At 36.9% G+C, this 12,754-nt stretch overlaps 1 protein-coding gene across 1 annotated transcript in view; it reads left to right on the plus strand.

The window, feature by feature from the left end:
• The window catches only part of AHCTF1 (AT-hook containing transcription factor 1), a 46,291-nt gene that overhangs the window by 6,979 nt on the left and 26,558 nt on the right, over window positions 1-12,754 (plus strand). The window contains exons 3-10 of the mRNA XM_010706848.3: window positions 901-1,081; window positions 1,818-2,025; window positions 3,166-3,282; window positions 4,688-4,772; window positions 9,623-9,773; window positions 11,757-11,889; window positions 11,977-12,158; window positions 12,593-12,654. Coding sequence (XP_010705150.1) covers window positions 901-1,081; window positions 1,818-2,025; window positions 3,166-3,282; window positions 4,688-4,772; window positions 9,623-9,773; window positions 11,757-11,889; window positions 11,977-12,158; window positions 12,593-12,654 — 1,119 coding nt within the window. The remainder of the gene's footprint in view (window positions 1-900; window positions 1,082-1,817; window positions 2,026-3,165; window positions 3,283-4,687; window positions 4,773-9,622; window positions 9,774-11,756; window positions 11,890-11,976; window positions 12,159-12,592; window positions 12,655-12,754) is intronic.

Raw genomic sequence — 12,754 nt, forward strand, 5'->3', positions numbered from 1 at the left:
CTGCCAACTGTCACACAGAAACAACATGGAATGGAATATTGGTGGGAAAGTTCATAGTCTTCTGCCAAACAACCAACATCTACCTCTGACATTATGGGCTGTCATAGTAAAACCAGAGACATTACTTTTGGAGGAGGCTTCCTATATCTCTTGATACCAGCCTCCAACTGGAGTTGATGATACTGATCACCATACCACGGACTTGACCCTGTATCTGGTTTTCAGCCAACCTTAGTCTTTTCTTCCAGCCCAAGTATCAACTGTTTGTCTGTGAGAATCTAATAAGAGACAGTGTTGAAGACCATATTAAAATCTAGGTAGACAGTATCCACTGCTTTCACCTCAGCTACACCTCTAGTCATTTTATCTTAGGGAATCTACATAGTAAATTACTGTAATTCTCCGATTGTGCTGACTTCTCCTGATTTTCCTGTCTTTAATGTCACTGCATGATTTCCAGGATTCATAAAGAAGGCACAGACTGTATCACAGTGCTAATAGGCTGTGAGCACTGGGAGGACTAGTTTTCATTTTGTTTTATTCGTTTGTTAAATAAAGTTTCTTACATGCAATTAATCGTAAAAGTTTTCTTAGCATAGGAAGTAGGAAGATAAAAAATATTCTATTTCTAAGTAGGAAATAGAACCTGGTAAACTGTAACACAACAGTGTGTACCATTTAAATTGGAGTTAATTCAATTAACTAGCTGTAGGATATCTAGTAGACAGTAGCAGCTTTTTGCGCAGGATTTTAATAATTGAAAACAGTGCTTTGCTTTTAAATATTGTGATTGTGCATTTACTTTCTTTTTTTCTGATGTGTTAATTGGGGTTTCATTCTTGAATGGTTTCTATTTAGCTTGTCAAACAGCTTAAATGTTAACTTGCAATTTTCCTGTAGGTAACTGCTATAGAACCCATAATTAATCATGGAGGAGCCAGTGTGAGCACTCAGCACCTACATCAGAGTCTGCGATGGCTCTTTGGAGTGGCAGCAGTAGTTACAGATGTTGGACATGTACTTCTGGTTGACCTTTGTTTGGATGATTTATCTTGCAGTCAAAATGAAATAGAAGCATCAGGTAAGCCTGCAGTTTTTCAGCTTGAAGTTTTCACTTAAATGTAAGTAAACATATGTCTTTCAAGTTAACATTATGTATCCAATTATGAGGATAGTAGCAGGTAGGCGTTTAGGACTGCTGATTGCATCTGGTGGTTTGACATCATGTAGTCCTGAACTGATTAAAGGTGGGTGTGTCTTAATGCTCTTTATAAAAAACACCCTCCCACTCTGACAGTTCCCTATCTCACCGATTTTTGCCAGTGAGGTATAGAAACTTTACTATTTGAGACAGTGCAGCTACCTGATGAGAAGTTGTTAGAGGTGCCATATTTCTTGGGATTGTTGTTTTGTTTCTGCTAACTAACATGGAAGCCAAATCGTTGATAATTTTTTAAAACAAATCCAACTTGTCAAAAATTATGCATTGGTTTGGAAGAAATATGTGGTTTGCCTATTCAGATTGCATACACTTGTGTTATTATAACAGTAGCTTTAGGAGTAGTTGTCATTTCGGATAGTTTCAGCAGGAGTCTCACGCTACTGGCATAGAGATTTCATGAGAGATTTCTGTGGTTACACTTCTAACTCGAGAGTTCTTTGTTTTTTGATACATAGGAAATGGAAATAGTAAATTTGTGTTGCATAAATGGTTATTTTGCTTGGGACAGTAGAGTGAGATTATCTGTTTTGTTGATGTTTAACTTGCACACTAACTGGAGTAGTAATTATTTTATTATATGATTGTGTGTATGTAGACCTAGAAGTTGTCAGTGGAATTCCTGCTGAAGTTCCACAAAGAAGAGAAGCTGTGACCAGAGAGGGACGACATCTCTGTTTTCAAGTACAGAATCCTTCAGGAACAGCAATATCAACCCTGTGCTACATAAGCAGAAGCAATTTGCTTGTTGTGGGTTTTTCAGATGGCTACCTGTCGCTATGGAATATGAAAACTTTGAAGCGGGAGTAAGTAGGTTTTTATGCATGACTATGTCTGGACTTGTAGGTATCTCAGGTTTTAACGTAAGGAAATATGTTAAAGAGAACTTTTTCAGGGACTGAAATTCTTCAATGTAATCATGGAATGTTTAGAAATTCTCGTCTGCAGTAACTGTGAAGTCATACATAGATTAAGCTGTAAACGTTCTCCCCAGTGGACTAGGTTTGTTTTTGTGCCTTTGAATTGAGAAATTGTGGAACTCTTCTTGGAGTTATTTTAATTGTATGACAGGGCTGATGCTTATAGGACAACTCACTTTTAAGAACCAGTTACTGTAGGACATAAATTGTAAGCCTGGAATATGTTAATAACATGGTTACAATATTCTCTGAAGCGTTCAGGATGAAATTAGTGTGAAGTGAAACATCAGTAGCTGATCTGTGTGTGAAAATGTTTTTGTTCCTATTTCAGCCTTTTCTGATGTAGGAGATGGTTCTGATGCAAGGAAAGAGGGCATGTGAATGCAAGTTTGCTTAGAATGACTGGAGACTTGAATAAGGGATGATAGAAGAATTATGGGATGATTTCAAAGAACAGTTCTGAACTGTTTGACCCACTTCAGAAAGTGATTTGCTTAAGCAATTCTGAGACCATCAGAAATTATTGGGCACATAAATAGACAGTGGAGGAATGGTAGCAAGAATAGATCATAGAATTAGAAGTAAGGTTCCTAACTCTGGAAGAAGAAAGCTTGTCTGCGTATTCCAGGTAAAGAAACAAGAAGCTACCTCTGTTTGGCAGTGCTTTGAATTTGTAAGAAGAATTTTAAGTTCTGTATTTAAGTAACCTACGAGAGTGAGAATAATCTCTTGTGTGCCAGTTGAAGTAATTATTTAGGAGAAGCTGGTTTGAAGTATATCAGGCAAGGTAATAAACACAGGTTACTGCATTTGATAGACAGTAATCTCCTCACTTCTTGACTGTTCCTTAAAAAAAATAACCAGTCGCTTTCTTGACTCAACTGTTTGAATTAGAAGTATGGCTCTATTTTGAGTATCCTCTGCTTTGAGGATGGGCACATAGGTTCTCCATCAGGAGATGCTGCTACTCTTCTACAAGCAGAGCCAATAGATACATCTGGTCTTTTTCTCTCTTTAAACCTATAGGTACCACTCTCAACTTGAAGGAGGAAGGATTCCTGTCTATGCTGTTACTTTCCAAGAACCTGAAAATGATCCTCGCAATTGTTGCTACTTGTGGGCTGTTCAATCTACTCAAGAAAGGTGAATATAAACAAGTATATATACGTATTAACTTAATTCAGTGAAGTATAAAATATTCATTTTCTTTATGTATGTAGGAGATTCTCTTGAGTACGGAAGACGTTAAGTTTACATTGCAGTTTTTTACAGCATTTAACAGATGTGAGAAGGAACTGCTAGTTAAAAGAAGGCTGACCTCAGAAATCCTTTTATTATAGAGTATGTTTCTTCTCTTTTCTTAGAAGTTTCAAACCAGTAATAAGTCACGCCATGAAGGAATATTGTCATGGTTGTGTTGCAGACTTGTTCCAGAGTTTGGGGTTTAACTAGGTACATAATGCCATTCTACTTAGGCTGCTCCAAAAGTAATGCCTCTTATTTATTTCCATGAAAACATCCACTTCTGAGGTCGTAGGCCAGCGTAATAAAATAGAGGAGGCATACTTTTAGAGCAACTCCTGTAAATAAGTGCTAGTAGTCATTTTCTTTATGTACTTAGTTTTAACTCTGATGTTGAGTTTCTCTCTCCTGCATTTATTTAAATTGCTGTTGTAGAATTGTGTTGGTGTATTTTTAGTGTTCTGGAAGGCTTGGGTTCTTGCACTTCCTATTTTGCTCAGTTTCTGAAAGAAGGTGTAGAAGGTGTATTCAACAGTAGTGAATAAGATTGCATTTTTTTTGTGCTTGCAATTATTATCTTTGTTTCTTAATGAATGCTTCATGATCTGTGTGTTACTTTCACCACAGTACTAAAATACCATTGCAAGTAGTTTAGACTACCGATCTAGAACGCAAAATGTGCTGATAAAAGAGCCCGTTCCTCCTAAAGGAATAGTATCACTGATTACCTTCTTCCAGTTTTAGCAGCCTTTGGAACCTCCATGAGTTAGTTCAGCTCGCCTGGCAGAACAGTGCTGTTGTTCAGCATAAGAATAAATGCTGTTTGATCAAATACTGGTCAAGCAGACCAGTACGTGGAAGGGTTTAGGGTATGTAAGAGAGGAATTGGAACTTTGTGATGGGGATAAGGGAGAGATCTTCTCCTTTCGGCATCACCAAGCTATGTAGTCAGCTCAGCTGTTCATAGAATTGCAGCCTCTTAAATCTTGACATAAAGGAGGTTTGGTTTAAGAAATTCTTCACTGCAGATGACTATTTCCAACAATTTTTAGTCTAAACAAAACATTGAAGCTTTCAGATTATGTGTTTAGCATTTGCTATTAAAGCTATTAGTGTCAAATGTCCTTTCTGTTTTGGCAGCTAAATGTGACCAATTGTCACGTTTAGGGACATGGTGCTTTTCTTTTCAGCTTGAGCATGCTATTAAGAAAACTTTGATCTAGATCTGGTTTTGAAAAAAAAAAAATGATAATGAGGACTATGAAACAGCTTTCTAATCAAATTTCTTAATTTGTGCTTTTTTCAGTGAAGGTGATGTTTTGAGTTTACATCTGTTGCAGTTAGCATTTGGTGACAGAAAACGCTTGGCATCAGGACAGGTCATGTATGAGGTAAGATGTGTGTGTATGTGAAAAGAGAAAAACAGTAATTTTCTCTGAAGGAGTATCAGTGATGTTGATACAGTAATATTTACCATCAAAATTCAGAGATACCCTGAAAGAATAATTTTTCTGTAAGTCTAGTTGGTCATGAGCTTTGTCCAGACTTTTTGAAAACAAATCATATGATTTTAAACTATAGTGTTATGTGTTCCAACTAAATTTGTCTGCTAATGTATAAACTCATTTCCTAAAGAGGAAACAAGTTCTACAGATAAAATCATTCTTAACCAAAACATTAAATTAATGCCAAGCAGTCAGAGACGATAAAGCTATGAGTAGCTTTGTTTTAGCAAACTGCAGACATGAATAAGCTTCTGTCATCCTTTCTTAGGATACAGTCATGTATATTTTCTTCTGATCTTTAGTTGTATATTATTTTTCTTTGGAATTTTGTCAGCTGAACTGTAAAGAAAACAGACCTATTGTGTCTTCAGTGTTGATCCTGAAGCATAGTAGCTATAAAGACTGCTCTTTGTGCTTGATTGGATTTCCTGTTAAATGTACTCTTAATGTTAGCAGAATGTGAATATAATAAACATTGATATGATTTGGTTAAAAGCATATACATAAGTAGTTGAAAATGGCTTCAAAGGTGTTGTGTTTAAAATATAAATGAAGTATGATTGTATGTGAGATGGCAGTGTTAATTATATCTAATAGATAAAAGATGAATCTGTATAGTTACTGTATGTGTACCAAAAAAGTTCTTTCAGTTACTATGCTTGAAACTCTTTTAAAATGCTTTTATTTAAAAGGAAAATAATCTTACTCAAAAAATTAATTCCTCCTTTTTTGACACTATATATGTTTTCTAATTAAACGTTCTCAATGGGCATGTAATTAAATAGAATCATTCTTGGGTTATGTATTGGGTTTTAAAGGGACTGTGCCATTCATGTTTTTTTTTTTTTCTTTTGAACAAAGGCAAACATTTGAGTTTAAATTCTGACCTTTTCGCTTATACGTAGCAAAGCTCCTTTGTCATTTGTAAATGTTGCCTTTGAATAAGTAAAGTTAAGGTACTTAGAGAAGATGGTGTTTCTTTAAAATGCATTATCTTGTGGTAACATATATAAATATCTTTAAGTGATGCAGTGTGTTCTAAATGTGAATGCCAACTCTTTATCTTCGACTGTTTTTTTATATATATGATATAAATATAGCTTGCTCTAGAGGAACAGAGCACACCTTCATTGAATTTTCAGTTTTAAAAGGGCTTTCATTATAGTTTGCTTCTGCTTTTGTTACAGTGCTCTGAGCTCTGTGGCAGGTTGATAGGAGAAATCTTTAATCTTTCTCCATTTCTTTTATTTCTTTGTTTTTTATCCTCTTTTAAGTTATTTTTAACTACAATCCTGGCAGTGATAAAGATGGTACCTCATTCTGCGTGCTTTTTTTGGAAAAAAGTTGTCTCTATCCATTTCTCTTGTGGCTACTTTGTTCTATCTCAGTATTTCAGTGTTAGAACCTTTTACTGCTCAGCATTTCTTTGTCTTCATCATCTTCTGTACCTGAACAAGATGTGACAAGTGTTAACTTTTACCTCAGAGAACTGAAATGTTTCAGCAGGTTTTAAAAATGAATCCTGTTAACTAGAAATTCCAGTTATAACCCTTTTTTTTTTAAAGTAGTGTGATCAAATACTTTGTGCTTGTGACTGTGAGAACTGTGGCGTAGTTAATTTAAGTCTTGCAACCCTCTACAGATCTTGCAATCAGTGATTCATTCACATGCTTCTTGGAGGTGTCAGGAACTAGTTTCTGGATCTGAGATTATTCTACTCCTGCGCTGTTTCTTCTTCTCAGTGAGTGTTGCAGAAGTGTGACCAAGGTGGTTAAAGAGAGGCTTAAACAGCTGGAGCTGCTGGAGAGGAAAGATAGGTTCTTCAGCTAGTTTCCTGTTTGAGCCATTTACACATGTAGCTTCATGTCAAGAACTTTCGACATGTACTACCAGAAAAACCCCAAATGATGCATCTGGACAGAATCTGCAGTTAACACTGCAGTTAATGTAAGGCATGCACTTTAACATGTAGTCAGTTTGTTCCGTACTGTAGTTCTCAGGGAATTTCTGAAGTTCTTAATACTTAGATCTGCCTGCACAACCATCTGAGAAAAGTTTTGTGTCCATTCCTAGTAACAGAAAATTTTTAGGTTGTTCCTTTTTGTCAGGCGAAGTTTGAATAAACAGGGATAAAAATACTGTTGACCTTTTGATCATTGAATAATGTTTATAGGAATTTGAAAGATTTTTCTGCTGTGTCAGTGCTTTAGTTTCCAGAGGTCAGACTTGCAGAGAACTATGTGAAAAGGATTTGTGTGTAGTGTGATGGTAATTGCTGTTTCCAGCGTATTTTAGATAATCTGAAATTCTGTTGGATTTATTTAACATCTTTCTACTTAACATTTGCAATTCTGTAATTTAAGTCTTATTCTCTGTAGTATTTCTGTAGCATTGTTGAGCAAGGGGAAATGCAAAGCCCTGCACCTGATCAGAAACAATCCCAGGCACCAGGGCATGTTGGGGGTAGGCCATCTGGACAGAAGCCTTGCAGAAAAGACCTTAGGTCCCTGGCAGACAATGGATTGACCACAAGCCAGCAGTGTGCCCTTATCACAAAGAAGGGCTATGAGATCCTGGGCTGCAGTAGGAGTGTTGCCAGAAGGTCACAGGAGGGGATCCTTCCCTTCTTGTCTGCATCGTGAGACCACACTGCTACTACAGTGTCCAGGTCTGGGCAGCCCAGAGCAAGAGAGACACAGACACACTGGAGAGAGTCCAACAGAGGACTGCAAAGTTCTCTGAAGGACTGGCACACCTCTGCACTGAGAGACTGAGAGAGTAGAGGCTGTTCAGTATGGAGATGAAAAGGCATGCAGGAATTTCATCAATGTACAGAAATTCCAGAAGGGAGGGTGCAAAGAGGTTCTTTTTAGTGGTGCCCAGTGAGATGAGAGGCAGTGAGCAGAAAATGGAACACAAGAGGCTCTGTCTTAACATGAGGAAACTTATTTTACTGCACAGATGACTAAGCATTGGCACAGATAGCTTCATGCTAGTCTTCAGGGAGATCTTTTACATTTTTCTTACATATGTGCGTGTCTGTTATTTCCAAAGTTATTTGATAAAATAGAGTGGAATGTGCATGCTTTGGAGTAAACATTAGTGTTTTTGGTAATGAAATTATAGAATCACAGAATATCCCATGTTGGAAGAGACTTGCAAGGATCATTGAGTCAATCTCTGGCTCTTCAAGGAACCACACAATTCAAACCATATTTCTGAGAGTGTTGTGCAAACACTCCTTGAACTCTCTGGTAGCTTGGGGCCGTGCGCACCATCCTCTGGTGCAGACTCTGTCCCTAACCCCCAGCTGCCCCTCCCCTGACAGCTCCATGCCGATCCCTCGGGCCCTGTTGCTGTCACAGAGAGCAGAGCTCAGCGCTGCCCCTCCTCTCCCTGTGAGGAGCTGCAGCTGCCATCAGGCCTCCCTTCAGCTCCTCTGCTCTGGGTTGAAACGCACCAAGGGACCTTAGTTGCTCCTCATACACCTTGCCCTGCAGACCCTTCACCATCTTCGTAGCCCTCCTTTGGATGCTCTGATAGTGTTATGTCCTTCTTATGTTACACCCAACCTGCACCCAGTGCTGGAGGTGAGGTCACACAGTGTTGGCTCTGGTGCACCCCATGGTACAGATGGGCTGCCAGGGCACACTGATGCTTCATTTTCGACCTGCTGCCAACCAGAAACTCCAGATCCCTTTCTACGTGGCTGCTCCCAACCTCTCATTCTCCAGTCTGTATCTAGGTCTAGGGTTGCCAAAGTGCAGATTCCAACACTTACTTTTGTTAATCACCTGTGGTTGGTGATTGCCCATTCCTTTAGTGTGCGGTAGATCTTGACAAATTAATATCTTTCATAGTAGATGTTTTGAGCCAATGCTGCATTTGGAAAGACTTTTTCAGTTAGTATTCAGTTAGAACATGGCAGTATTAGAGGTTCAGTGCAGTCAGTTCTGCTGAGGTTTCTGAATATCTCAAAGCACTTGGCCCATTCTGTAGTAATTTGTAATCTTAGATGGGTTTTGCACTCGTGCTTTCTGTTTTCTGCTGTTAGCTGCGCTGTGTGAAGGAACCAAGGGAGATTTCACTCATTAGTCTCTGAGAAGATACAGCTAGTACGATTTTACATGGTTAAGAAGACTGTTAATTAATAAGAAGTTGTCACTACTTCTGCAGAGGGATATGTGTTCAGCCTAGTGGTGTGCATATAGGTAATACCTCTGAGAATAACTTTACCTACTGCAATGCCACAACTTCTCTGATTTCACGAGTTCTATAATAAAAACAGGGAGCAAAGAGCTTTGCGTCTGTATTGCATTATTTGTAGATACATGCATAGGTCTGTAAGAGAATCTTGAGTTTGCAGGACCTGGAGGCATTCAAAGCCGGGATTGTGATTGGCAACCCTGCCCACAGCATGGGTGTTGGAACAAGATGATCTTTAAGGTTATTCCAACCCAAACCGTTCTGTGACTCTGTGAAATCTACTAAACATTTTTGAACTGAATCAGGCCACATTCTGAAAATGGGGAACATCTTTTCAACTTACCGTTCAACAAACCGTTGCAGTTTTACACTTTTTAAAATTATCTTGTGGTCAGAAGTAATTTCTGTTTACTATTGGAAATAATCTCTTGGGAAACAGTAATGTAGTTAGAAACAGTCTTATTTATTTAGGTGTAATGTACATTTTCATCTCAAAATGACCTTTTCTTTCTTCTCTTATTTTTCCACAGGGTTTTGAATACTGTGATGAAAGATACAGTTTAGATCTCACAGGTGGAGCCTTTCCCTTGAGAGGACAGACCAGCAATACTAAATTACTCAGCTGTCAGACCGTAGAAAAATTTCGCAACCATATTGATAGAGAGGACAGTGTTAACGAAGGTTTGTTCTGATGTCCTTGTTTGGTTATTCTAAAAGGAATGTTTTTGGAATCTGAACAATGAATGCTGTACCCACAGTCTGAAAGTCAAATATCAGTGTAGAGTAGCTTGTGTGGCTTATTTAAAAAGGAAGACGTGTTGCTTGAGTTTCATTTAAAAACAGAAATTGACACTGCAGTGAGAAATATGTATTAAGTATGCGATTTCTGACATTAAGGAACTCATTTCTTAAAAAAATGTATGTATACATCTTTGATGTTTAGCCATTTTTGAAACTTTTAAGAAGCAACTTGGCAGTTGTATATTGATGCACTCTGCTAGTTTTTATTCGTTCTGACCTGATGATGGCATTAAAGGAAGGTTCAGTTAAACGTGTAAGGTAATTTTTAAGCGCAGTGGAAAGAAAACAATTTTTTCCTAAGGGTAGTAAATGTCATCGCTGTTAGCAATAAATACAACAAAGAAGTTCCATAATCCCTTTCTTTCATTTCTGCATTTCTTCAGCCAGTTTTTAATTTAAACTCTTACGTTCAGCTTCAGATTCATATATCTTTCTTCACTAAGTAATGATACTTGTAAGTAGCAAAGCTGCTTATTATATTAAATTTGAAAGAAATAATTGTATTTGAAATGAAACTTCAGTGTGCCACGACAGTTAATGCTATTGATCTGTATAAATGAAAAAGTGATTTGTTCAGTAATAGAATACTTATTATTCTAACAAAATAAATGTATGTGCCTGTGGAAGATAATCTTTTTGAGGGAACAGGATGTGTTTTAGACATACTAATCAGGTAACAGTGGTTTGACTTTGAATGCCACAGCTTACTTTTATTCTGTGAAGGAGTAAAGACATGTATAAAAATCAATACTTTGATAATGGGAAAGTTTAAAAGAAAAAAAACAAAAACAATTTAAAAAAACTTTTTTTTTTAATACAAGAGTGAATTTGATTTTCTTAGCCTTTGTTAAAGTAAGATTTCAGTTGATACAGGCTTGTATGAATCAGTTAGTATTTGTGATATGCCAGTTACTTACGATTTTTTTCTGGTTACTTTAGAGTTGTTTTAGTCTGTTTTAGGCCAGAAGATGAAGACATTGGTATGGGCAGCTGCAAGATCATAGAATGGAACTTCCTTAGGGGAAAAAAATAGGTTTTGTTTTGTGCTTGATATCATGCTATAACAATGTATAGTGTGGTGGTTTGCGTAATGCTTTTCATTCTTTTATCCCTTCAGCTATCACTTCTGCTGGCTACTTTGAACAGTTTTTTTTTTTTCCATTACTTAGGATTGTTGTCTGGATATTTTTTTTCTGTTCAGACTTGCATCTGGATCTACCTTTCAATATTCTCTCTAAATCTAATAGATTCCTGTACTTACAAGCTCTTTAGCAATAACTTCCTTCATATGCTGTTTAAAAAAAAAACTCACGTCTGTTGTGATGTTGGAAAAATTAAAGGTACATCTCTAGGTTTACAAATTCAGTTATGCCCTGTCCATATTTTAGAGACTGCTACAGTAATAAATTTTTGCTTTGTCTTTGTTACCCTTCCCCTCCTTTCTCTTTTTTACTGGCCTTTATGGATGTTAGGTGTTACAAGGAAGACATCTGCATGATGTTACGGTGCTGTTTCTTTTTATTGTCTTTTGATTTAATCCCGAAATGGCAACTTCCATCTGTAATTGTGATGCTAACCTCTATAAACAATGTGTCATAATCTAATGAGCATCGTTGGGTTTTCTTCACTTGTCATATATTTCTGAGAAGCATTCTAAAATCTTCTTTTAAAGAAGATATTTACAAAAGTAACTGTATGCGTCTAGCATACTATTTTTTTCTAAAGTATTTATTAAGCTAAATATCTCAATCAGTTATTGATGTGTGGACTGAGGGATACAACAGAATTAAACTAAAACAGGAAGTGATACTACAAAAACAGTACAATGCTTTTTACAACTAAACAATTTCTTGTCTTTTACAGTAATATCTCCTGACACCAGTGTATCAGTCTTCAGCTGGCAAGTGAATACATATGGTCAGGGAAAACCATCTACTTATTTGGGTGTATTTGACATTAACCGCTGGTATCATGCTCAAATGCCAGATTCACTAAGGTATGCTTTTACTGAGTTGTTTTCAGTGTTCTTACAAATAACTTATTTGAACGTTGATGTTGAACTTATGCGTTTGCTTCCCTAAAGGCCAGAAGAATTCCTTCATAATTGCCCCTATTTTGCTTTATGGTCTCTGGATGCTGTAACAAGTGTGACTTTTCCAAACCTCATTTTGGATGTTCTGGTACATGAGCGGAGTTTAAGTCGTGGACTTCCTCCTTCTTATCCACCGCCTGAGCAGTTTTTTAATCCAAGCACCTATAATTTTGGTAGGTATATCACTGCTTTTAATAAAAGTTTCAGAATTGAGGTCAAGTGTCATTTATTAGTTCTCTTGTTCTCTTGTTTGTTTTAAAAGCAAACAAACAAACCAAACCAAGACTCAACTATTATCAGTTTACCAACAAAGTAATTAATCTTCTAAAATACACCAGCCATTTTTGGGTTCTAGTGCATTTATAATGTAGTCTGTGAAGTGATGATGGTTATAAAATGAAATGACTTTAAACTGAAGGTTTTCCACACAGCAACACTAGAGAAAAAATTTGTACGTACAATGAGGATATTTTCAAGAAGTTTATAAGTGACTTGGCAAAAAAAAAAAAAGTTAATTGACTAGTATCTTGCTATGTTAAAAATGTAGTCTAGCCATAATGTGATGTTGAGTCTATAGAGTTTTAACAAACATTCTTTGTTTCTGCAGATGGTACGTGCTTGCTGAACTCTGGAGTAGTTCACATGACTTGCACTGGCTTCCAGAAGGAGGTGATCTTTTATCATATCTTCATTGAGAATGTCAAGAAGTGTACATTTTTTTAAGTTTTCTGTTGCACTGCTTTCAGTGTAAGAGGATATTTTATGCTCA

The sequence above is a fragment of the Meleagris gallopavo genome, chromosome 2 (assembly GCF_000146605.3).
Source record: "Meleagris gallopavo isolate NT-WF06-2002-E0010 breed Aviagen turkey brand Nicholas breeding stock chromosome 2, Turkey_5.1, whole genome shotgun sequence".
NCBI classification, from domain to species: Eukaryota; Metazoa; Chordata; class Aves; order Galliformes; family Phasianidae; genus Meleagris; species Meleagris gallopavo.